The sequence below is a fragment of the Perognathus longimembris genome, chromosome 26 (assembly GCF_023159225.1).
Source record: "Perognathus longimembris pacificus isolate PPM17 chromosome 26, ASM2315922v1, whole genome shotgun sequence".
In the NCBI taxonomy this organism is placed as follows: domain Eukaryota; kingdom Metazoa; phylum Chordata; class Mammalia; order Rodentia; family Heteromyidae; genus Perognathus; species Perognathus longimembris.
In genome coordinates this window covers 9,803,948-9,828,663 of record NC_063186.1, presented here as the reverse complement: position 1 = coordinate 9,828,663, position 24,716 = coordinate 9,803,948, and the positions used below count along the sequence as shown (strand labels likewise).

Here is a 24,716-nt window from a genome sequence, read left to right as displayed (position 1 = left end):
ACTGGTCTGAAAAGCAACCTTGATTTTACAGTCATGCTTGCAAGAGTAAAATACTTGTTCAGGGTGACTATATGTGTATATATGTATACATCTATTTAAATTTTTTGCTAGTACTGTGGCGGAAACTCAGGACATTGTGCTCTTCTTGGCTTTCTTGCTCATAGTTGGCACTCTACCACTTGAGCTGTGCCTCCAGCCCCGATTTTTGCTGGTTAATTGAAGATGGAGTCTTGCAGACTTCTCTCTCTTGCCCTTTTTCTTTTTTTCCCAGTCCTGAGGCTTGAACTCAGGGCAGGTCCTGGGCACTGTCCCAGATCTTCTATTGCTCAAGGCTAGCACTCTACCACTTGAGCCACAGCGCCACTTCCGGCTTTTTCTGTATATGTGGTCCTGAGGAATTGAACCCATGGCTTCACGCATGCTAGGCAAGCGCTCTACCACTAAGCCACCTTCCCAGCCCTCTTGCAGACTTTTCTATCTGGCCTTTGAACTGTGATCTTCCAAGTCTCAGTGTCCTCAGTAACTAGGCTTACAGGCATGAGCCACTAGCTCATGTGTGTGCTACACACACATTAACATAAAATTTAAAACATGTTTTAAATATGCCTTCTAAAGTAGAAAATGTGCTATTATGAACTCCCCTGAAACTATCAGCTTGAACACTTAGCAACTCCTGACCAGTCTTGCTTTTGTATTTATCCCTTCCTTTGCCCTTTGGAATCCAAGAAATGGTGGCATTTTAGCTATACGCTAAGAGGCTGTCCAAGCAGAGTGCAGTATGAGGGCTTCAGAAAGGATCCGTTAAAGTGGTGTCTTTGTGTTCTAGGCTTGTTTCCTTCAACTTTTCAGGCTCCAGAATTTTCCAAGTTTGTCCTCAGCTACTGCAGTCCCTCCCTGGATTGGTACACATCTAGATTCGTTTGAGGGAATTGAGTCTGCTTCCTGTCCTTGAGGATGATTCCAGAAGCTTGTAGACTTTGGGGAAATTAATGAGCCACGTGGTCAAATGCAAAAAAAAAAAAAAGCCCTTGGATAATTATTCTGTGTGGGGTACGTGTGGTACAGTGGGTAGTGAATGACTCCTTGTCACGGTGGCTTTGTCCCTTTGCTGGGAAAGACCCACTGAGGAGTAAATGGAGGAGTTGAAGTTGAGGCTATCCCCCCCCCACCTGCGTCTGTTTCTGAGGAACAGAAGTTCCCCCTTGTGATTTCCATCCTCCAAAGCTAGCAACTTTTTTCACAGGGCATCTGTAAAACCTTCTTCTTTGCAATATTGCTATTTGATCCTAGAGGAAAAAAAAATGAGTAGAACAAGTTTGCTGTAATTATTCCAGTTGATGAACTTGCTCAAGATGCTCCCATGGCAAGTGGTAGAGTTGAGACTGGGCCCCAAGTATTGATTCAGTATCCTGTGTGTTCCCAATTGCTTGGGAACCTTTTTTTTTTTTTTTTTTTAAAGGCCCTATTCCAGAGCTAGGCCTTCACTGGCAGCTCCAGCCTGTCATCCTGGCTACTCAGGAGGCTGAGACCTAAGGATCTTGGTTTGAAACCAGCCTGTGCAGGGAAGTTGGTGAGACTCTTTTATCTCCAGTAAATTCCCCTCCTCCCCCCCCCCCCCCAAAAAAAAAGAAGCCAGCAATGTCGCTGTGGCTCAAGCGGTAGATGGCCCGGTCTTGAGCAAAGGGAAGCCCGGGGACAGGGCCCAGACCCTGAGTTCAAGCCCAGGACCAGCACCGAGGAAAGAAATGCAAGGGAAAGGGCTGACTCCAGCTAGAAGGGGCTAGGAGGAGTGGCCACGTCGGTCCCGGGGCTCTGGGCCGGCGCCCCGTGGCATCTGCACCTTGCCTCCCCTCCCCCTTACCTGCCAGCCTCGGACTCTGACGCCCGGGCGGCTGAGAGGCAGGCCCGTCGGGCCCTTGAGACGGGCGAGCAGCAGCAGCACGCGCTCCCCGCCCCCCCCGCCGCCCAGATCCCTCCGCAGGCTCGCCGGAGGGGGGGGGGGGGCTCGCCCTCCCACCTCGGGGCGCCCGCCGCGGGCGCGATGGGCTCCATGGGATCGATGGGAAAGGGACCCCGCTTCCCGCCAAGGCTGCCCTGCGTCTCGCCGGCCGGCCGGCAGGGGGCGCGCGGCCCCGCCTCCGCGCCCAGGCCCCGCCCCCGCTCGCGGGCCCCCGGCGCCTTCCGGGGCCGCGGGGGCCGGCGGGAGCGCGATGGCGGCCGCCAGGAGGCTCATGTCGCTGGCGGCCGGCGTCTCTCCGCGCCTGCGGCCGCCGGGTCCCCGCGCCGCCTGGCGACAGAGCCGGTCGCGCGGCCTGTCGTCAGGCTTCGACGGCGCCCAGGAGGCCGTCGAGGCCGAGTCGGAAGCGGCTCCTGGTGAGCCCGGGGACGGCGACGGGAGCATGGTGAACGGTGAGGGCCGCGGTGGGCGGGCGGGCCGCGACGCCCTTGACTCCCGGGGAGCGGCGGGGCCGGGGGCCGGCGGGGTGGGGGGTGGGGTTGAGGATGAGCTCCGCCCGCCGGGCCGGCCGGGCCGCGGGGCTCCCCTTTCCCGAAAGCAGCCGACCCTCCCCGGGCCCTGCTGCGGGAAAGCTCTGCGCGGCCCGGTGTCCCTCCCACCCCGGTCCCCCCCCCCCCCCCGGGCGGGCACAGGTGACAGGTGCGGGACCCCGAGGGTGAACGTCTAACTCCTGCCAGGGTTAGGACGGGACCGGAAGGGACACGCATTGTGGGAAGTAGCCCTCAGTACACCTGGGGTTTCAGAAATCCCACCGAGAGCCGAAGCCACCCGCCCGGAGGGGGGCGGGGCGGGGGGGGGCAACTAGACAGCCCTCGACGTCCTGAGTAAGGCAGGGGGGACCCATCGAGGGGCGGTAGAGGGAGCCTCGGTGCACACCTGTAGGGCTCATGGGTGCTAAAGTTGGAGCTCTCTGTAGGATCAAATCCCCTGGATTCTACTTAGGTCGTGGCTTATCTGAGTCTTAATGGCTTTATAAAATGGCATTTAAAAAATCAGGCCCTCAGAACGCTCCCATTTTGGTTGGCCCAAAGAAATAGAGTCCAAAGCAAGCAATAGGTTTCTATCAAACCACCTGGGAGGGACATTTTCAAAATACAGAAGACTGGACTGGGACTGTGGCTTAGTGGTAGAGTGCTTGCCCAGCATGCATGAAGCCCTGGGTTCGATTCCTCAGCACCAAACAAACAGAAAAGGCTGGTAGTGGTGCTATGGCTCAAGTGGTAGAGTGCTAGTTTTGAGCAGAAAAAGCTCAGAGACAGTGCCTGGGCCCTGAGTTAAAGTCCCAGGACTGGCAAAAAAAGAAAAACAAAAACAAGGGGCTGGGAATGTGGCCTAATGGTAGGGTACTTGCCTCCTGTACATGAAGCCCTGGGTTTGATTCCTCAACACCACATATATAGAAAAGGTCAGAAGTGGTGCTGTGGCTCAAGTGGTAGAGTGCTAGCCTTGAGCAAAAAGAAGCCAGGGACAGTGCTCAGGCCCTGAGTCCAAGCCCCAGGATTGGCAAAACAAAACAAAACAAAGCAGAAAGCTGACCTGAACACTGCAGTCATTCTTGGGGTATCCAGTGCTGTGTAGAAACTGCCCAGGTGATTACGATGAAGCAAGTGCACATGTAATGAAAACTCCCACTTTGGAGCTGTCTTAAAGTTGAATATTTGCCGGGTGCTCGTGACTCACACCTGTAATTCTAGCTACTCGGGAGGCTGAGAGTTGAGGAGTGAGGTTCAAAGCCAAATCAGGAAGGCCCATGAGACTCTTCATAACCACCAAAAAGCCGAAGTTAAGGTGTGACTTAAATGGTAGAGTGCTAGCCTTGAGCAAAACAAAACCAAGTGGGAATGCCAGGCCCTGACTTCAAGCCCTACTACTGGTATAAAATGAAGTAGAATATCATGGCAGACTAAAGGTGGAAAATAAGAAGTCAGGCATATCCTCTGCAGGTCTCTGCCTCTGTTGGAGGTGTTTTTTGTTTTGTTTGTTTGTTTGTTTTAATGTTTCAGCCCTTCCTCTTGTATCTAGCTACTCCCAACAGTCCTCTTTGTGGTCCTGTATCTGATACAAGCTGCACGGAGGTGGCCATGTCAGCTCTTTGTACTCCAAAATGAAGTGAGATATCCCTTGTGGTTTCTGATGCATCCTTCTGCCCCTCAACGCTAGCAGAATCAGGGAAAGGAATGGCTCATTCCTGTCTTAACTCTGGTAGTTTCTATCGCTTCAAGGTCTTTTACAGTTGACAGCTAGGTCCTAGTGGACAATGGGCTCTCATCACTTAACTACAGAGGTTTGTGACTTCCTGAAGTTGGGGTCTTGCTCTCCAGATTGTATTGCTTTCTGTGTAGTATCTTCCTTCAGAGTTTAGATGAAAGGAGTTTGTTAACAATTGAGGCTTTTGTAGCTGATGTATGAACAATCAAAATCTTCAATGGAGAAGAGAATGCTGGCCCCTTCAGTGATATATGAGCCATTTATTGGCCCTTTTCCCGGAAGTGGTCATGCAGGTATGTGTGGTGCCCTTCTCCTCTGTAAGCCATTCATCTTTCCTTTTCCAAAATGTTGTTAGGTGATGCAGGAGTCAGAGGCCTATATCATCAGAATAGCCCAGAGTTGCTTGCTTGTTGGTTTTTAAGATTAAGAACGTTAATGCTTTTGTTCTTATTTTCTTAGCTTCCAGGGACCTATTAAAAGAGTTCCCACAGCCTAAAAACCTTCTCAACAGTGTGATTGGGAGAGCCCTTGGTATCTCACATGCAAAAGACAAACTAGTCTACGTACACACAAATGGACCGAAGAAAAAGGTAACTGGCGGGTAGGGGAAGCAGTGGTTTGACCCCAGGGACAAGCAGCCCTTTTCTCTCTCAGAGCTTTTTTTTTTTTTTTTTCCAAGGAAGCCTGAAGTTTTTCCAGGGAATTATCTGAATTAAAATGGCCACCAGAGAATCTCAAAACAAAGTTAGGTTTGAACAAGAGCCAGAAGACACATGTGCATGGTTGGGGGGTGGGGAAGGGCAGATGAGGAATTCCCATGTTCTTTTAAGACAGCTCCTACATACCTTCATTTCAGTCCCTCGTGGACTAAGTAGGACTCTTGAGAGTTAAAGGTGAAAAAGATTCTGCTTCTAGTCTTAAAGATCCTGGGCCCCACATGAAGGCATGTAGCATTCTGGGTAAAGAGTTAAAAAGAAAAAAAAAAAAAAAGATAAGTCCCAGTATACCCTCTGGTCAGAACATGTCACTTTGAAGAAGTAAAAGAACTTGTAGAGTAATGGCTGGAGGATGAGAAAGTTCATCTCACCAGGAGTTGATGGTGGGGGTTGGGACTTTTGTCCTGCTTGCAGCTCAGAGCCTAGCACATCATTGCTGTGATGGACACTCAGGACTTGCCCGATTGTCTCTCCTCTTGCTTCTCAGAAAGTCACCCTGCACATCAAGTGGCCCAAGAGCGTAGAGGTAGAAGGCTATGGCAGCAAGAAGATCGATGCGGAGAGGCAAGCTGCAGCTGCCGCCTGCCAGCTGTTCAAGGTAACCTGCTAGTAAATAGTAAAAGCCATGCAGAGGGGCTGGGAATATGGCCTAGTGGCAAGAGTGCTCGCCTCGTATGCATGAGGCCCTGGGTTCAATTCCCCAGCACCACATATACAGAAAATGGCCAGAAGTGGCGCTGTGGCTCAAGTGGCAGAGTGCTAGCCTTGAGCAAAAAGAAGCCAGGCACAGTTCTCAGGCCCTGAGTCCAGGCCCCAGGACTGGCCAAAAAAAAAAAAAAAAGCCATGCAGACCCTCTTCCCTCACCCCACTTCCTTTCCCACTTCCTGGATCCTCCTCCTTTACCCAGCGAGCGAATAGATTTCTTTTTTCCCCACCATGATGAATTCCCTCCAGAAACATCTGGAGGGATATAGTTTCATTTTAGTTTCTTTTTCCCTTCTTCTGTTATTTCACATAGACTTCCTAGGGCCAGTTGTCTTCTCTTGCTTGTAATGGACTCTGATGGTTGTTCCTCAGTGATGATCACCACTCTTCCCTGTTTCTCGTGGGTGTCCCCCCCCCCCTTTGGGTCTTGCTAACTTTGAGCCTTTCTCTGCTTCCCAGGCCTTTATATCTGCTCTTTATCTAATTGTTAGACTCCTCTGATTCTTTCTTGAGTCCTCAAATACTTCATTGTTCTGATTTCTCCCCCCTTGGCCCACTTTGTGCAGATAGCTTCCGCTGCTTGTGGTTATTTTTTTCTCCACGCCAGTGGCCTAGCTGCCCTCAGGAGTATGGTTACCTTTGTAACCCCCATAATGCTCTCTCCCTTGAGCTGTAACTGCAGGCCTTCTGTTTGTAGTTTGGTTTTCTAGATGGGTAGTGGGCTAACTTTGCCTTGGGCTGGCCTGAAAGCATGGTCTTCCTGTCACTGTCTCCCAAGTAGCTGGAATTGTAGGCATCTACCACCATGCCTGACCCTACACTATGATGCATCCTTAGTATTCCTTCTATCCCATTTCTGGGTCTGGGGCTTGAGTATAGCTATGTGACAAAGGGTAGATCCACATCGGACGGAGCTGTAGTGTGGCTGGACAGAGTCCAGGCTGCGGTGTGACTCCGGTGTGACCTTCACGATGTCCTTCTCCCCTCAGGGCTGGGGTCTGCTGGGTCCCCGGAACGAGCTGTTTGATGCAGCCAAGTACCGAGTGCTAGCTGATCGCTTTGGCTCTCCAGCTGACAGCTGGTGGCGTCCGGAACCAACCATGCCCCCCACTTCCTGGCGGCAGCTGAATCCCGAGAGCATTCGGCCAGGGGGACCTGGCCTACCCCGCTCTTTGGGCCGGGAGGAAGAGGAGGATGAGGAGGAAGAACTCGAAGAAGGGACCATTGATGTTTCCGAGTTCCTGTCCCTGACCCAGCAGGACTCCCATAACCCACTTAGGGACTCGAGGTACAGCTGTGACAAGGGATGCAAGCAACCACGTGGAGCTGGGGTGGGGGGGAGGATTCTCTGCCCCACGTTGCATCGGCCGCCTCCTGTCACTCACTGGTGCGCATGCCCATTGGTGGGGCCAGCTTCCGCCTTCGTCCTGCGGACTCTGCAGCCCCTCTTCTTGCTTTCTGCCCCCTTTCTCTGGGGGGAGCCCAGGTGGAGGAGCGCAAGCCCCCCGTCCCGTCATGCCTCCTGCACCATCTCTTTTTTTCTTCACCTACACTTTTGGTCCTCCCAGGGGGGGCTCCTTTGAAATGACAGACGACGACAGTGCTATTAGGGCTCTGGCGCAGTTTCCACTTCCCAAGAACCTTCTCGCCAAGGTGATTCAGATCGCCACCTCTTCCTCCACAGCCAAGGTGAGTGGGGGGGCTGCTTGCCAGGCCAAGCGGGACGGGGTGGGGGGAGTGGTCAGGCAGCCCACTTGCTCATCTACCCCCTGCCACATGAGGAAGCCACAGGGATGCGGGAGGACCAGGGCGCCAGTTCACTTGGCTCTGGATGCTGGGGGTGGGGGAAGCAGGGAGGGTGAAGTGGCAGAAAAGAAAAAAGTCAACATACCAGCCAGCTGGGGACCATGGAGTGGAAGGTGGCGTGGGGGGTAGGAAAGAGTGGGGACAATTTGGCTGAGGTTTGAATATCATCATTGTTACCACACCAAGGGTAGTTGATATTGAGTGAGCAGGACTTATTTCTTTCTTTTTTCTTTTTTTTTTTTTTTTTTTTTTTTTGATGGGGCTTGAACTCGGGGCAGTGTCCCTGAGCTCTTTTGCTCAAGGCTACCGCTTGAGCCACAGAACCACTTTTGGGGGCTTTTTTGGGGATAAGAGTCTCATGGACTTTCCTGCCCAGGCTGGCTTTGAACCATGATCTTCAGATCTCAGTGTGAGTCCCTGGGCCTGGCCTTTTCCAAGCCTTAGAGCTCCCCCTAGCATGTGCCTGGTTTGGGCTCATGCTAGCAGGTTTAGCCCCCAGCTTCCATGAAGGTGCTGAGAGGGTAATAAGGGGGGACATAACGGCTTTGCCTAGAGGCCAAGGGTGTAAGTAATCCTGTGGACTTGTTTCTAGCTGCGCATGGTGTAGCTGCTGTTTATCATCTGCTGAGATGGTTGTTAATTTCCTCTGAGAAATCTTCATTTTTTTTTTCTCTAGTCCTAGGGCTTGAACTCAGGGCCTGAGCACTGTCCCTGAGCTTTTGCTCAAGGCTAGCTCTCTACCATTTGAGCCACAGTGCCACTTCTGGCTTTTTCTGTGTTATGTGGTGCTGAGAGGTCAAACCCAGGGCTTTGTGTATGCTAGGCGAGCACTCTACCACTAGGCCACCTTCCCGGCCCTGAGAAATCTTCCTTCATTCCTTATTTCATTTCTTCTACTTGCTTCCCCTTCCTGCAGAACCTCATGCAGTTCCATACTGTGGGCACGAAGACCAAGCTGTCCACGCTCACGCTGCTCTGGCCCTGCCCCATGACTTTTGTTGCTAAAGGGCGCCGCAAAGCAGAGGCAGAGAATAAGGCAGCCGCCTTGGCCTGCAAGAAACTGAAGGTGAGTAGAAAGGTCTCAGGGCTCCCCTCTGCCTGAGGCAAACTGGGACACTTCTAGGAAATGAAAACCAGCATATAGAAAGGATGCACATGGCTCAGCCTTGCTTGTATCTGTGGCTCCAGGTTCCCCAATTTACCCAGAGCCCCCGCAGAGGGGCTTTTTTTTTTTTGCCAGCCCTGGGTCTTGAACTCAGGGCCTGAGCACTGTCCCTGGCTTCTTTTTGCTCCAGGCTAGCACTCTGCCACTTGATCCACAGCACCACTTCTGGCTGTTTTCCATATATGTGGTGCTGGGGAATTGAACCCAGGGCTTCACGTATATGAGGCAAGCTCTCTTGCCACTAGGCCATATTCCCAGCCCTCCGCAGAGGGGCTTTGTGGATGCGCTCAGCCTTTTCAGCACGGGGCCAGAAGCTGGCAAGAGATCAGTGCTAAGAGACAATTGGTGGACCTGGATTGACAGGCAGCCCTGTCGTCCAGTAAGATGCCGCCGACCTGGGCTTTGCAGCCTTAGCGATGATCCAGTGTGTCTCCCATGAGAACTGAGGAGGCAAAGCTGGCATCAAGATGGTGGCACTGTAGCCTACAGCTGAGATGCCCTCCATCTGGAGCCGCAGAGGCTCTCATTTGCAGAGAGGAGGAAATAGAAGTCCTGCCAACCTAGGGCTAGCGCTCTACCACTAGGGCTGCAGCTCCACTTCCAACCTTTTGGAGGTTAACTGGAGATAAAAGAGTCTCACAGACTGCTGCCCGGGCTGGCTTTGAACTGTGATCCTCAGCTCCCGGCCTCCTGAGTAGCTGGGATTGCAAGTGTGAGCCACCAGCGCCCAGCCGGGAGCCACAGTTTAGATGCAGCCCAGGAGAGGAGGGAGGAGTGCAGGCGGTGAGGCAGGGCCTCCTGCTGCCGAGCTCAGCATGAGGGAGGGCGGGCGCACCGGGGATCAGGCCTGGGTGGCACTGGCAAGGGACTCACGGTCTGGGAAGGAACCAGCTTCCGGTCCGCAGCTGGCTTGCCACCAGTAGAGGCTGCCGAGTAAAACCCAAGGCAGAGCTGGGGTAGGGTGGAGGGCTTTCCCGCAGCAAGGCGGGGTGCTGGCATCTCCGTGTGGTCCAAGGACTGAGGCATCCTTCTTAGGGTGCAAGGAGGGAGCGGTCTGTAGAGAAAGTGCTTGATCTGCTCAGAGCCCAGCCTAAGGAAAGTGACTGCTTTTAGAGCATGTCAGAATGCCATTTTACTTCTTGTGAAAGGGTTTTAGGCATGCAAATAGTGTTTTCCTTGTAAACGGCTTATTTGCTCACGTTAGAGACATGGACAGGTTATGTCGTGTGTCTAAGGGGGTCACAGGATGAGAGACATGCCGAGCGCGGGGAGGCTGGGTGGCGGGAGCTCATGCTGGGTGTGGCGTCGTCAAGTGTGGTCTGCCAGGTGTCAGGTGTGTGTTGAGAAACCATAGAGGTGACACGATTGGTGTAGGGGAGGACCGGGGTGCTGACAGCACAGGGAAGGTAGTTCTCGGGACCACCTTTTTGCATTCATTCCCTTTTTCATTTCATTCTTTCTTTGTGCTGCTAGAGATCAAGCCCAGGGCCTTGTGCAAGTCAGGCAACCTTTCCACGATGGACTATTATTTCCAGAAAGCTTAGGGCTTTTGTTGTTTCTGGTGGGTCATGGGGCTTGAACTCAGGGCCTGGACGCTGTCTCTGAACTCTTTGGATCAAAGCTAGCGCTCTGCCATTTGAGCCACAGAGCCACTTTTAGTTTCCTGGTGGTTTATTGGAGATGGAGAGTCTCATGGACTTTCCTGCCCAGGCTGGCTTTGAATTTTGATCCTGAGTAGCTAGGATGACAGGCGCAAGCCACCAATGCCCGGCTTCTTTTTTTTTTATGTTTTTAATCACCATTTAAGTAATACAAATCAGTGCACCTTGATCGGTGTTACCCCTTTCATCATTTTCTGTTGTTTTTCTTTTTGAGCGGGTGCCGGTGCTAGGGCTAGAACTCCAGAACTCCATGCATCACAGTGTCTGAAGTGTGTCCCAGACTTTTTTTTGGGGGGGGGGGTCCTGGGCTGGCTTTGAACCTTGATCCTCTAGATCTCATTCTTCTGAGATCTCCCTCCTAGCTGGATTACAGATGTTGAGCCACTAGCGCTTGGGCAAGTTCTGCGTGAATTCATTTCCACTCGGTTTTATTCTCTGTGGAGATTGACATTTTACTCAGGAGAGCTGACACAATGAAGGCGCTCCGCACGGCAGCCCTGTGCAGAGCTGTCTGGGCCGGGAACCTGGCCTGCCACCTGTGTTTCCCCCTCCCCGCAGAGCCTGGGCCTGGTGGACAGGAATAACGAGCCCCTCACCCACGCCATGTATAACCTGGCCTCCCTGCGGGAGCTGGGCGAGACGCAGCGCCGGCCGTGCACCATCCAAGTCCCCGAGCCCATCCTCCGCAAGATCGAGACCTTCCTGAATCACGTAAGAGCACGCCAGCCCGCGCCACCCCAGCCCAGCCGCTGCCCCGGTGGGGTTCCTTCACCACGTTGCCCCCTCTTCCCCTAGTACCCCGTGGACAGCTCGTGGATCTCCCCCGAGCTCCGGCTACAGAGTGAGGACGTCTTGCCGCTGGGCAAGGACTCGGGGCCCCTGAGCGACCCCATCACAGGCAAGCCCTACGTGCCACTGTCGGAGGCCGAGGAGCTGCGCCTGAGCCAGAGCCTGCTGGAGCTGTGGCGGCGGCGAGGGCCGCTGTGGCAGGAGACCCCGCAGCTCCCCGTGGATCCCCACCGGGACGCCATCCTCGGGGCCATCGAGCAGCACCCCGTGGTGGTCATCGCGGGGGACACGGGCTGCGGGAAGACCACCCGCATCCCCCAGCTGCTGCTGGAGCGCTTTGTGACCGAGGGCCGCGGGGCCCGCTGCAACGTGATCATCACGCAGCCGCGCCGCATCTCGGCCGTGTCGGTGGCGCAGCGTGTGAGCCACGAGCTGGGCCCGGCCCTGCGCCGCAACGTGGGCTTCCAGGTGCGCCTGGAGAGCAAGCCCCCGGCCCGCGGCGGCGCGCTGCTCTTCTGCACCGTGGGCATCCTGCTGCGGAAGCTGCAGAGCAACCCCAGCCTGGAGGGCGTCAGCCACGTCATTGTGGACGAGGTCCACGAGCGCGACGTCAACACGGACTTCCTGCTCATCCTGCTCAAGGGCCTGCAGCGGCTCAACCCGGCCCTGCGGCTGGTGCTCATGAGCGCCACGGGTGACAACGAGCGCTTCTCCCGCTACTTTGGCGGCTGCCCGGTCATCAAGGTGCCGGGCTTCATGTACCCCGTCAAGGAGCACTACCTGGAGGACATCCTGGCCAGGCTGGGCAAGCACCAGTTCCCGCACCGGCACCGGCACCACGAGGTGAGCCGGGCCCCGCCCCTCCCTGACCCCCCCCATGCCTGCTGCATCCATCGTGCCCGCGTGGCAACACACGGCCCACTCGTGTCGCCAAGCCCACGTCCCCTGCCCACCCCTCACCCTGGGCCTGTGGCCTCTCCCCCCCACCCCAGTCCGAGGACGAATGTGCGTTGGATTTGGACCTGGTGACGGATCTGGTTCTGCACATCGATGCCCGCGGGGAGCCAGGTGGGTGCTGCCCGCCCAGCCGCGCCTGCTCCGTGCCCACCCGAGTGGGGCCAGGCTGCTGCTCATGGCCACGGGGCTATGTTCCACAGGTGGGATCCTGTGCTTCCTACCCGGCTGGCAGGAGATCAAGGGGGTGCAGCAGCGCCTCCAGGAGGCCCTGGGCGCCCACGAGAGCAAGTACCTCATCCTGCCAGGTGAGACCCCCGAAACGTCACCCTTGGTGTCGTCCCCCTCACCCCCCAGGGTGGACCAAGTTGCGCCAGGTCTGTGACGCATTAGGACTTCACCCATGCTGTGGGGCCCAAGGCCCCGCCGCGCACCCCGCCATGACCACGGTGCATCTTGCCGCCCCCCCCAGTGCACTCCAACATCCCCATGATGGACCAGAAGGCCATCTTCCAGCAGCCTCCGGTGGGCGTGCGCAAGATCGTCCTAGCCACCAACATCGCCGAGACGTCCATCACGGTCAACGACATCGTGCACGTGGTGGACAGCGGCCTGCACAAGGAAGAGCGCTACGACCTCAAGACCAAGGTGGGGGGGGGCGCCCTCGGGTGGGGGGCGGGGACAGGGAGGACCGAGAGGCTGCGGGGCGGGCAGCCAGGCCAGGCCCACAAGCTCCTTCCCGGGCGGCGCTTCCTGCAGGTGTCCTGCCTGGAGACGGTGTGGGTCTCCCGGGCCAATGTGATCCAGCGCCGGGGCCGCGCTGGCCGATGCCAGTCGGGCTTCGCCTACCACCTGTTCCCGCGGAGCCGGCTGGAGAAGATGGTTCCCTTCCAAGTGCCGGAGATCCTGCGCACGCCGCTGGAGAACCTGGTGCTGCAGGCCAAGATCCACATGCCGGAGAAGACGGTGCGGGTCGGGTCCGGGAGGGAGGGGGGTAGGGGGGTGGCCGGATCGCGGAAGGGGTGGGGGGCGCTCACGGGCCATGGCCGCCCCGCCCCGTCCCGGCAGGCCGTGGAGTTCCTCTCCAAGGCGGTGGACAGCCCGAACATCAAGGCGGTGGATGAGGCGGTGATCCTGCTGCAGGAGATCGGTGAGCATGGGGGGGGGGGGGGGGCGCCTTGGGGGAGGCGGGGAGGGAGGCGGGCTGACGCATGGCCCTCGCTCCATCCCCCCCCGGCAGGCGTGCTGGACCAGCGCGAGTACCTGACGACGCTCGGGCAGCGCCTGGCGCACATCTCCACCGACCCGCGGCTAGCCAAGGCCATCGTGCTGGCCGCCATCTTCCGCTGCCTGCACCCGCTGCTGGTGGTGGTGTCCTGCCTCACGCGGGACCCCTTCAGCAGCAGCCTGCAGAACCGCGCCGAGGTGGACAAGGTCGGCGCCCGCGCCCGCGTGTGTGTGTGTCCGTGTGTGTGTCCGTTCCCTCCCTCCCTCCTGTGACGCGCGTGACGTGCATGACGTGACGGCGGCCCCGCAGGTGAAGGCGCTGCTGAGCCACGACAGCGGCAGCGACCACCTGGCGTTCGTGCGCGCCGTGGCCGGCTGGGAGGAGGTGCTGCGCTGGCAGGACCGCTCGTCCCGCGAGAACTACCTGGAGGAGAACCTGCTCTACGCGCCCAGCCTGCGCTTCATCCACGGTCAGTCCGCGCGGGCCGCCCCCCAGCTGACGCACGCGCCCCGCCTCCCCAGCCCCCCCCCTCACGCTGGCGCACTGCCTCCCCAGGGCTCATCAAGCAGTTCTCGGAGAACATCTATGAGGCGTTCCTGGTGGGGAAGCCGTCCGACTGCACGCTGCCCTCGGCGCAGTGCAACGAGTACAGCGAGGAGGAGGAGCTGGTGAAGGGCGTGCTCATGGCGGGCCTCTACCCCAACCTCATCCAGGTGCCTCCCCCCGCCAGCGAGTCAGCCCTGCCCGCTCCTCTCCCGCCCACCGGCGCCTCGCTCACCCCTCTCACCTCCCCCCCACCCCCGCAGGTACGGCAGGGCAAGGTGACCCGGCAAGGCAAGTTCAAGCCCAACAGCGTCACGTACAGGACCAAATCCGGCAACATCCTGCTGCACAAGTCCACCATCAACAGGTGGGGGCGCGGGACAGGCTGGGGCGCACGGGACAGGGTGGCGGGCCCAGTGTCCTCACCCGCCCCGCGTCGTCCCCGCAGGGAGGCCACGCGGTTGCGGAGCCGCTGGCTCACCTACTTCATGGCGGTCAAGTCCAACGGCAGCGTGTTCGTGCGCGACTCGTCGCAGGTGCACCCGCTGGCCGTGCTGCTGCTGACGGACGGCGACGTGCACGTCCGCGGTGGGTGCCCTCGCCCTCCCCCTGTCCCCCCTCCCACGCACCCCCTCCCCTCCTTCACACTCCGTCCTTCCTTCCCTGCAGACGACGGGCGCCGCGCCACCATCTCGCTGAGCGACAGCGACCTGCTGCGTCTGGAGGGCGACTCGCGCACCGTGCGGCTGCTGCGGGAGCTGCGGCGCGCGCTGGGCCGCATGGTGGAGCGCAGCCTGCGGAGCGAGCTGGCCGCGCTGCCGCCCGCCGTGCAGCAGGAGCACGGGCAGCTGCTGGCGCTGCTGGCCGAGCTGCTGCGGGGGCCCTGCGGCAGCTTCGACGTGCGCAAGACGGCCGACGACTGAGCCCCGCGCGCCGCGGGGCGTGTACAGAGTGCAAATGTTTTATTTAAAATAAAGTTCTATTTATCCCTTGTGAGCATCGCTGCCGCTCGGGCCGGGGAGGGGGGAGGGGGGGCTCGGGCTGAGCGGGAGGGGATGGGGTGAGCGGGGGACACGGGCCGGCGCAACAGAAGCAGCGGAGGCCTGCGAGGCGGGGCACCAGGCAGCTTTATTTGACTTGCAATCAGTACAACAGCATCACAGACTCGGGCGACAGCAATGGCCGAGGCGGGGGCGCCCCCCACCCAGATGGTTGAGGCGCCCCGGGATCTCGGCCACAGGGTGCGGGCACCCTCCCGCCCTCCCAGGCAGGTCTGCACAGCAGAACATGCCCCTGCAGGCGCCCTCGGCAAGCCCTAGGCCATTCCACCACAACTCGGGTTTTAATGCTTTATTAGAAACCATGCAAACTTTAATACAAAAAAAAATACAAGTGCAATAAAAATCATGTGTTGATGCGACCCCGGGACCTTCCCTCGCTGCGGCCACCCTAGGAGTGGCCGCCCTCCAACTCTCCCATGCCCACGTCAGCCTCGGCCTTGTGTTAACTTAGTTTCCATGTCCAGACCTGACTCAGTGTCCACGCGCGTTCTGGACCTCTGAGGCAGGCACCCCACCAGACTAGGGTTGGGTGCCTGCGCCTGCAACTTGGGGACAGGAATGGTGGTGGCCTCCCCTGGCCCGGGCTTCATCCCCAAGGCTGACCTTCCGATCCCCAGGAACGACACAGACACGATGCCCAAACCAGCCTCTTGGTTAGAAAAAGCAGCATCCACACCCAGTGCCCACTCCAGCAGTCCACGCTGACCAGCTCCACTGTGCCCGCTGACGAGGCCGCAGCCCACACCCCGTTTCCCGCCCCACAGTGCCTCCAGGGCTCCAAGAGGCTGCCCCGAGCCAAGCCCAGGCAGCCCCCCAACACAGGCCAGCCTCCGCCACGGAGACTCAGGCTCTTCCCTCCCCGTCTCCCTTCTCACCTACTGAGGACTCTCACTTAGACATGGCTTCAGCCTGCAAACTACGTCACCAGTTTATAGGTTATTAGGGGAAATATATATATATATATATAGAATAAAACAAGGGGGGGGGAGTGCCAGCAGCTAGGTAGGTATGGCAAGCAGCGGGACAGGCAACACTGGTCCCCCTAACTAACCTGGGGCAGGGCAGCAAGAGGGCCTGGTGGCCGGCGCGGTGGGGGGCGGGGGGTGGAGTCTACCTCTAGGCTCACCCAGGGACAAGGAGAGGACATCATGTCCGTTTCTTTGGGGGTTTGGTCCAGAAAACCAAACGAAGGAGATTGGAACCCGGTTCTCCCTCCTGGAACCCGCGTGGTCCCAGCCCCTCTCCGTTGCCTTCTCCACCGGAGCTACGACAGTGCAAGTGACGGGCGAGGAGCTAGGGGGAGCTAAGCGGGAGCTAAGCGGGGAGCTGGGGCCCTGGCGGGGCGGAGCTAGGGGCGGAGCCACCGCGGGCCCAGAGCAAGCCGGGCGGAGGCGATTGGGAAGGGGGCGTGTCGGGGCGTGGCCAGCGCGGCCTAGCGGGGCGGCAGGGGGCGGGGCCTAGCGGGCGGGCTCACGGGCCTAGTGCACAGCCCGGGGAAAGGCGCCGAGGGCCCGGGAGACAATGTCAGCCCCGTGGTCGGTGCGCGCCCTGGCGTTTGCCCGGAACGTCAGCCTGTAGGTCTCAATCTGCAGTGACACGGGAGGAGGAGGGAAGGGAAAGGGAAATGGGGGAGACGAGAGGGAGGACGAGACGAGACCAGAATGTCAGCGTTAGAAGCCTGGAAAATAAAAGGTGATGTTGTTAACATGTCCGCCACACGTTTAGTCACAAAACAGAAGGACTTCCGGATGTGCGGCCGGTGGCGGGGCCCCTGGCTTGGCCCTCAGGCTGAGCCCAGCCACTTACTTGTCTCCTGGATCTGGCTGTCCAAGGTCTGGGCCTCCCTTTGGTCACCACCCCCTGACAGGGTGGTGGGGCCACTGAGGCCACTGGCGGAAGTAGGGGTGCCCGCTTCCAGCACGGCCTCCGGGATGGCAGGCGCCTCCCCAGCGGGAGGGCCCGGGCACAGAGGGGCCTCGCTGCCACCGCCCTCAGTCTACAATGAAACAGTGGGGGAGACAAATGCAGGGTCAGTCGGGGAGGGAGTGGGATGGGGTGATGATGGTGAGCTTCACACACAGCCCCCCAAACCCCACCGGACTCCACCACTTGGCACCTGGAGAAAAAGAGGGGTTCTGCTGGCATACAGCCGGGCCTGCCCCCCAGGGATCCCAGGAACCCACAGGGCACCCGCCTCCTCACCACCGTGTCAATGCCCCCCCCCCAACCAGGAGCAGCTTCCGTGCTGGCGCCATTAGGGGACTCAGGGAAATAGAGGGGGCAGAAGCATGTCCAAGGAGATAGGACTCTGGGGGTCCTGGGGGGGGGCATTGGGGGAGCCAGACTAGAAAAGAAAGTGCCCCGGTGGGAGGTCTCTGGTGTCCCAGAATGCCCAGCAAGTGGTGCTGGAGACTCCTTAGCAGTTTTCCCAACAAGGGGGGAAAGAGACAGACTGATGTATTTCAAAAGGCAGAAGCCGGGCAGCGGTGGCTCACGCCCGTCATCCTCACCAGCCAGGAGGCTGAGATCCGAGGACTGTGGTTCAAAGCCAGCCTGGGCAGAAAAGTCCCTGTGAGACTCTTCTCTCCAATGAGCCACCCAGAAACCGGAAGTGGCACTGTGGCTCAAAGTGGTAGAGTGCTAGCCTTGATCAAAAGAAGCTCAGGGACAGCGCCCAGGCCCTGAGTTCAAGCCCCACAACTGACACACATACACACAAAGTAAGAAACAAGAAAGGAAGTCTGGGTGCTGGTGGCTCACCCCTCTAATCCAAGCTACTCAGGAGGCTGAGATCTGAGGATCCTGGTTCGAAGCACAGTCTATGATACTTATCTCTGATAAATTACCCAAAGAAGCCAGAAGAGTGGGGCTGTGGCTCAAGTGGTGAAGCACTAAACTTAGGCAAATAGACCTCAGGGATGGCACCTAGGCCTGAGTTCAAGCCCCAGGACAGGCACACACACACAAAAAAGGGGAGGTAATGTGAATAAAGACCAAGGGGCGGGGGGGACAAAACCCACACTTAAGGAAGTCAGAAAAGCCCACGTGTGAATCCTGGTCGGTATTCACTTGCCATGGAGCCTAGAACTAGAGATCAAACTTGTACTGTTTCACCAAGATGGACTTTACAATGGGAGGTAAAGAACCACGCCCCCCCCCCGCCCACCCCAAAATGTTCACTGACTTTGAGCGGGGCTGGAATCAGGGGAGGGCAGGAGGTGGGGCTGGGGAGTGGCCAGCACGGGGCGGGCAGATTGGTGCCCACCCTGGCCACTTGGTCCTGAGGGGCTGCAGTCCCCTGGGTGTCCCCGCCCACCGTGACATGGAACACAGGACAGACAGCATCCTGACGCACATGGAGTCTCACAGGACTGTGGAAGGAGGGAGGCAGGAATGAGGAGAGGGGAGGAAAGGAGAAGAGGCCCAGCCAATGCCACAAGCAGCCCAGAGCTCTGGTGGCAGAACTCTCGCCCAGAGCCTAGGCCACAAAGCAGGGTCCAGAGGCCGCACCGGCCATGCCACAAGTGGCCGATGACAGCGTGGCACCGTGACTGGGGGTGTCGTGCAGTGGGAAAGCACACATGCCTAGCATGCACATCCATCCTCAGCACCCAAAGTCTAAGAAATGCAATCTTGAAAAATGGAAAAGGGGAAGGAAAGGAAAAAGAAAAAGAGGGGTGGGTGGTGTGCTACATCCAGGCCCAGAATGGAGCCTGACATAGCACCGGATTCACGACTCCCCTCTTCCACGAGGGAGGAAACGGCCTGCACCTTGCAATCTGTGCCCTCGCTCGGTCTTTAATGACTGCAAGGGGCATGAGAAGGCAGGCCGTAACTCAGAACCAACAGTTCACCACCGGGCTCTTCACCTCTCCTGCCTCACTCAGGACTGAGGGATGATGGGAAAACAGAAATGGTGGGTGAAGATGGGATTCCTGAGACTGAGTGGCGGTGACAGGGGCCTCCCTGCTGGGCCCCAGATCCTAGCTTCCCCCCCCCCAGCTGTGTCCCCCAGGGGGACGCACTCCTACCTTCACGGCGCCGCCTGCGGGTAGGTGGCCGACATTATCCAGGGATCCCACTTTGGCCTGGGCCTTCTCTTTGAAGTTCAACTTCTGACTCTCAATCTTCACATCTCCTCCACCTGCAGCCAGAAAGGAAAGCGGATCGGTGCTGAAAATGGTCAAGAAATACCCAATGGCAAGCCAATGCCAGAAGCTAGGAATGGGAACCTGAGCTGCGTGTTCATCTGGAAGCATCTGGAAGGCGGACACAGTCCATGGCCTAGTGTATGTGTGTGTGTGGGGGGGGGAGCTGAATGGAGGGGCCATGTCCTTGGGGCATGCGCAGAGCCTCACCCCGGGGATAGGGTCACTCACCAGGCTTATGCCTGATGTTGGCCTTGGACCCACACTTGGAGGAGACCTTGGAGATGTCCACTTTCTTGTTCTGAATCTGCACCTGAGGAGAAGAACAGGGAGAAATGAGGCCTTGGAGTCAACGATGGAGGGAACCTTTCTTGAAATGTTACCATTTGAGGGAGGGAGGGAGGGAGGGAGGGAATAAGGTTATGCCAGAGAAAGGCTTAATTACTTTTAGGGCCAAATCTATTCCACCTTCATAATCTCCCTCGTGTTTAATTTTTAATTACTGATATTCATTATTATTATTATTTTGGCCAGTCCTGGGTGCTGTCCCTGAGCTTTTATTGTCAAGGCTAGCATTCTACTACACTTGAGCCATAGCTCCACTTCTGGCTTTTTGGGGTTGACTGGGGATAAAGAGGCTCACAGATTGTCCTTCCCTGGCTGGCTTTGAGACCCTCAGCTGGGGTTTCAGCCTCCTGAGTGATTGACTAGGCATGAGCCACCGGTGCCCAGTTAATACATTTTATTTCTGAATAAGTATAGGGGGATTTGATGTGCTATTTCCATCCAGGTATACAGTGCAACTCACTTTGAACCAATCTCTCCACCAGATTCCCCACTCCTTCTTTCCCATCATGCTCACTCCCCCACCCCACCCAAGCCCAGGCCAGCCTCTTCCCACAGTACTTAAAGAGCTCACAATCCAGGGTGGAGGTGTGGCACAGCTGGTAGAGCACCAGCCAATGAGCAAATTGTCAGGTGCCAAGTTTGAGTCCTGATCTCAAATGACCAAAAATCAATCAATCAATCAAAGTCCACGATTTACCCAGGCCCTGCTTTTTACCTCTGACCTCACCGGGCTGTAGACCACACCACCATTCCCCACTTCCGCCCCTCCAGCCTCTCCATCTGGTGGGAGTCCTAGTTTGGTCTATTCCCTTCTAGCTCTTCTCAGTGCTCGTTCCTGATAACTGACATGCGCAGTCCTGACAACCTCCGGTGGCATCGGCCTCTCATCCAGAATGCCTCAGAGAGCTCTAATCTGATTCCTAATTCTCTATGGGCACTTTCCTGTTTTTCACCTCTATTAACATGGCAGCAGTAAAGACCTTTGTGACTACAGGTGTGTGTGTGTGTGTTGTGTGTGTGTGTGTGTTTTAGTAATTTGGACTGAGATGTGTGTGTGTGTGTGTGTGTGTGTTTGGTTTTTTTGCCAGTCCTGGGCCTTGAACTCAGGGCCTGAGCACTGTCCCTGGCTTCTTTTTGCTCAACCACAGCGCCACTTCTGGCCGTTTTCTATATATGTGGTGCTGAGGAATTAAACCTAGGGCTTCATGTATACGAGGCAAGCACTCTACCACTAGGCCATATCCCCAGCCGTGTGTGTGTGTGTGTGTGTGTGTGTGTGTGTGTGTGTGTGTGTGTGTGTGTGTGTGTGTGTGTGTGTGTGTGTGTGTGTGTGTGTGTGTGTGTGTGTGTGTGTGTGTGTGTGTGTGTGTGTGTGTGTTGTTGTTGTTCAGTTTGGAAAATACTTTGCAGAAATACTACACCAATACCTCTTCCAGAAAACCCTATGTGTCTGTCTCTGCATATTCTTCCTGCACTGGATATTATTAAAGAAAAAGCTTTGAGCCGAGTGCCAGTGGCTCCCACCTGTCATTCTAGCCACTCAGGAGGCTGAGATCTGAGGATCAAGCTTTGAAGTCAGCCAGGGCAGGAAAGGCTGTGAGACTGTTATCTCCAATTAAACCAGCCCAAAACCAGAAGTGGAGCTGTGGCTCAAAGTGGTAGAGTGCTAGCCTTGAGCAAAAAAGCTCACCACAGCGCCCTGGACCTCACAATTTTCTGACCAAGCTGGCTTTGAACTTCCAACCTCAGTTTTCAGCCTGCCGGTTAGTTAGGATTATAGTCATGAGCCCCTGGCCCCTGGCTGGGAGTGTCTTACTGATGACCCAAGGCTGGCTATGGAGATAGAATTAACCACCAAAAAGCTGGAAGCAGAGCTGTGGCTCAAGTGTTAGCCTTGCGTGAAAAAGCTAAGGGACAAGCACCCAGGTCCTGAGTTCAAGCCCCAATACGGACACACACAGTACTCGCAGCTCTTAAATACTGCACAAAACGCAGCAATGAATTTCTCTGTCATACACACAAGTAGCCCAGTGCCCTCGGAATCTCTGGGCACACTCCCAGGTCTCTCCAGATCAAGAACCCAAGAGGAAAAGCCCAGTCAGTGCCTCCCTGCACTGCACAGGGTAGCCCTGCGTCTTAAAGCCTGACCCACCCACTGCAACAGCCCCCCACCACAGCTGGCCAATCAGACTCACTGGGGACAGAGGAGGCCACGCCTTCTCGGGCCAGGAAGAGCTACTGGAGGAACTGTGGGTGGCGTTGGTAGGCTAGACAGCTGGGGGCGGGGAGCTAAGAACCCTGGGGAACAGGGGCACAGAGTGGGAAAAAGGAGAAGGGCGAGTGGGATGGGACAACCCAGTTGGGTACAGGGAGAAGGAAGCAAGCGAACCCCAGAGAAACAAGTGAGGTCTTCTCTCTTGCCCTCAAACAGTCAAGAGGGCAGGGGCTGCATGGATGGCCTTGGAACATGCGCCTAGAACGGCTGTGCAGGGCCCCGGCACAGTCACAGGGTAAACAGGAAACGCACAGAGAGTTCCTGACTCAATCACAAGGATGAACCTTCCCTAGACCACAACTGGAATCACTCCAGTCCCGAACACAAAGAGTAAAACTAGTCAGAACAGCAGCAGCGTTGAGAGAAGAAAGTTCAGATGGAAAAGGGGAGGGACAAAAAAGGAGGGAAAAGGGACTAAAAAGGGGGGAATTTTAAAAAGGGGGGAGTATGATATGGCTGCTGGAAACTTACACGATAGGCCTCAAATAGGGGGGAGGGGGACAGTTTTGAGGCTAGCCCCTTGTCCACTGAGAGCTGGGTGCGGTGGCAGGTGCCTGTGACCCGAGCTGTGATTGGAAGCCCAACGAGCTAATCACATGGAGACACAGGCAAGAAGTGGGATCTTGGCTGGGAAGGTGGCCTAGTGGTAGAGTGCTTGTCTAGCATGCATAAAGCCCTGGGTTCGAGTCCTCGGCACCACAGACACAGAAAACGGCCAGAAGCGGCGCTGTGGCTCAAGTGGCAGAGTGCTAGCCTTGAGCGGGAAGAAGCCAGGGACAGTGCTCAGGCCCTGAGTCCAAGGCCCAGGACTGGCCCCCCAAAAAAAAAAATCAGCCTCCTACCCCCCCCAAAAAACGTGGGGGGGGGGAGTCTGTGAGGTTCTCTTTTCCCAATAAATTACCAAAATGCTGGGTGGGGGGGAGTCTGTGAGGTTCTCTTTTCCCAATTAATTACCAAAATGCTGGACTGGAGGTGTGGATCAAGTGTTAGCATGCCAACCAAATTCACCACCCTGAATTCAAGCCCCAGTTACCAGCACAAAAACAAACGAATAGAAAGCTGAGCCCAAAACAGAGCTGGAGGTATGGCTAAGCAGTAGCAGGCCTCGACTTCACACCTCAGTATTGCCCAAAAAATGATAAAACAAAACAAAACAAAAAAACAGTGGGGGGGTGGAGGAGAAGGTAGAGAATGGATAATAGAGGGGAGAAAAAGAACAAGAAGGAACAGTAATGAAGACAAGGGAGAAAGGAGAGGCAGGGGAAGGAAGGCTGACAAACTGTGACGCTGATGCTATGATGACGAGGACTGGGGGGAGCACTGGAGGATGGGGGTGCTCGTCTGAGAACAGCTGTGGGCAGCCCAGGCAGCAAGAGAAGACATGCAATAATAGGCTTTAGGTCTCGGACACAGCTGCAGGGAGGAAAAACGGACCAGAAGGGACGGGCATGGGGGGTGACTGACGGTGCTTCAGGGGCTCACTAGGAACTTCTCCCCGTCTCCCCCATTCTCAGGGAGAAAATGCTCCAGCTCAGGCCAGGCACAGCTCACTGGGGGTCCTGTCCCATGGGAATGGGGGGGAGGGAGCTTTGCCCAGAGCTTTTACCAGAACAGGCTATGCCCTGGATTACCAATCGGCCAGCAAAAATGAATACTTACATTACCCCCTCCCGGGACATGCTTAATATTGTCCTTGGAACCACACTTGGATTGAATATGGCTGTAGCTCACTTTTTTGGAGACTATCTGGACCTGGAGAGTTAACAGAAAAACAAAAACACACCACCAAGGGCTGGTTAGAACTGACGCAGGGCAAGCAGTGAGAACATAAGATCACAATGACCAACAGAGGGCTGGTAAACGTCTCCACACACATCCCCCACCCCCCAAACCTTGGACAGAACAGGAGGTGAGTGGGAAAGGACAGGAGAAGGAATGAGCAAAAAGCAAGAAAGAGAGTTGGAAAGGTGAGCGAAGGATACGGGGGTGTGTGTGTGTGTGATAAGGGGTGTGTGTGTGTGTGTGTGCCTTTCCCCACTCTCCAAGCTAGGCACCGTGTCTTGGGCTCTTCTCTGTGGGCCTTGCGGTGGAGCAGCTAGAGTTGTCTTGAAAACAAAGGCTGCTCTATCCGGCTAGCAGGGCCTGGATCGGCCACGGAGAGGAAGGAAGGCTGTCGTTTCTCATGTGGACACGAGGGGGCGCACGAGCCACAGCTGTTTCCACACAGCCCAGCTAGCTCAGGACTCCGCCACTTACTTTAAATTGGTTTTTTTCTTTATTTTTGGAAATGAGGTCTTGGTATATAAGTATATAGCCCAGGCTGGCCTTGAACTTGATTTTTTTTTTGCCAGTCCTGGGGCTTGAGACTCAGAGCCTGGGCGCTGTCCCTGGCTTCCTTTTGCACAAGGCTAGCGCTCTACCACTTGAGCCACTACCAGCTTTTTCTGTGTATGTGGTGCTGAGGAATCGAACCCAGGGCTTCATGCATGCTAGGCAAGCACTCTACCACTGAGCCACATTCCCAGCCCTTGAACCTGAATTTTTTAAATTTGTTCTTTGAATGCTGGTACCTGGGCTTGTACTGAGGGCCAGGGCACTGTCCACTCAAAGCTAGCACTCTGCCATTTGAACCACAGCTCTCCTCTCGCTTTTTGCTGATTCACTGAAGATAAGAGTCTCAGGGACTATCCTGCCCAGGTTGGCTTTGAACTGAAATCTTCAGATCTCAGCCTCCTGCGTAGCTAGGATTTACAGACGTAACCCACCTGTGCCGGGGCTTAGATTTGGTTTTGATCTGAAAGTAACTCACAAATCCTCCAGATGTTTAATTCTATGCCCTGAGAGTTTCATGAGCAAAGAGAATAGGCTCAAAGGGGGCTGCACTGACGCAGTTCTGGGGGGCCCGCAAGCCTACGAATGCCTCCCTCTGGAACTAAGTACCATATAGGAATCTACCCTATAGAACTCCAAACACATAAACCCCATTGTGTACCTTTCCCATCGTGTACCTTCTTGACAACTTAAACAATGAATTATCACTTTTTTTTTTTTTTTTGGCCAGTCCTGGGGCTTGGACTCGGGGCCTGAGCTT

At 56.3% G+C, this 24,716-nt stretch overlaps 2 protein-coding genes across 23 annotated transcripts in view; one reads left to right on the top strand and one right to left on the bottom strand.

Moving 5' to 3' along the window:
* Dhx30 (DExH-box helicase 30) overlaps window positions 1-14,789 on the top strand; it is a 28,863-nt gene extending 14,074 nt beyond the window's left edge. For 3 of the 5 annotated variants that reach the window (XM_048334535.1, XM_048334532.1, XM_048334536.1), the window contains 18 exons: window positions 4,685-4,815; window positions 5,429-5,539; window positions 6,637-6,935; window positions 7,216-7,336; window positions 8,370-8,519; window positions 10,838-10,990; window positions 11,075-11,911; window positions 12,061-12,136; window positions 12,226-12,330; window positions 12,495-12,670; window positions 12,782-12,988; window positions 13,091-13,172; window positions 13,263-13,456; window positions 13,560-13,719; window positions 13,806-13,963; window positions 14,057-14,160; window positions 14,242-14,381; window positions 14,463-14,789. In XM_048334535.1, the coding sequence (XP_048190492.1) occupies window positions 4,685-4,815; window positions 5,429-5,539; window positions 6,637-6,935; window positions 7,216-7,336; window positions 8,370-8,519; window positions 10,838-10,990; window positions 11,075-11,911; window positions 12,061-12,136; window positions 12,226-12,330; window positions 12,495-12,670; window positions 12,782-12,988; window positions 13,091-13,172; window positions 13,263-13,456; window positions 13,560-13,719; window positions 13,806-13,963; window positions 14,057-14,160; window positions 14,242-14,381; window positions 14,463-14,716 (3,458 nt within the window). In that variant the 3' untranslated portion in view covers window positions 14,717-14,789. Of the gene's footprint in view, window positions 1-2,195; window positions 2,410-4,684; window positions 4,816-5,428; window positions 5,540-6,636; window positions 6,936-7,215; window positions 7,337-8,369; window positions 8,520-10,837; window positions 10,991-11,074; window positions 11,912-12,060; window positions 12,137-12,225; window positions 12,331-12,494; window positions 12,671-12,781; window positions 12,989-13,090; window positions 13,173-13,262; window positions 13,457-13,559; window positions 13,720-13,805; window positions 13,964-14,056; window positions 14,161-14,241; window positions 14,382-14,462 lie in introns of those variants that run through there. The other 2 variants (XM_048334534.1, XM_048334533.1) reach the window with 2 other exon arrangements.
* Window positions 14,790-15,128: 339 nt separating this feature from the next.
* The window catches only part of Map4 (microtubule associated protein 4), a 94,589-nt gene continuing 85,001 nt past the window's right edge, over window positions 15,129-24,716 (bottom strand). For 12 of the 18 annotated variants that reach the window (XM_048334511.1, XM_048334520.1, XM_048334522.1 and 9 more), the window contains 5 exons: window positions 23,285-23,377; window positions 19,234-19,315; window positions 18,886-18,998; window positions 16,661-16,850; window positions 15,129-16,532 (listed from right to left, as the gene is read on the bottom strand). In XM_048334511.1, the coding sequence (XP_048190468.1) occupies window positions 16,525-16,532; window positions 16,661-16,850; window positions 18,886-18,998; window positions 19,234-19,315; window positions 23,285-23,377 (486 nt within the window). In that variant the 3' untranslated portion in view covers window positions 15,129-16,524. Of the gene's footprint in view, window positions 16,533-16,622; window positions 16,851-18,885; window positions 18,999-19,233; window positions 19,316-23,284; window positions 23,378-24,716 lie in introns of those variants that run through there. The other 6 variants (XM_048334519.1, XM_048334521.1, XM_048334527.1 and 3 more) reach the window with 3 other exon arrangements.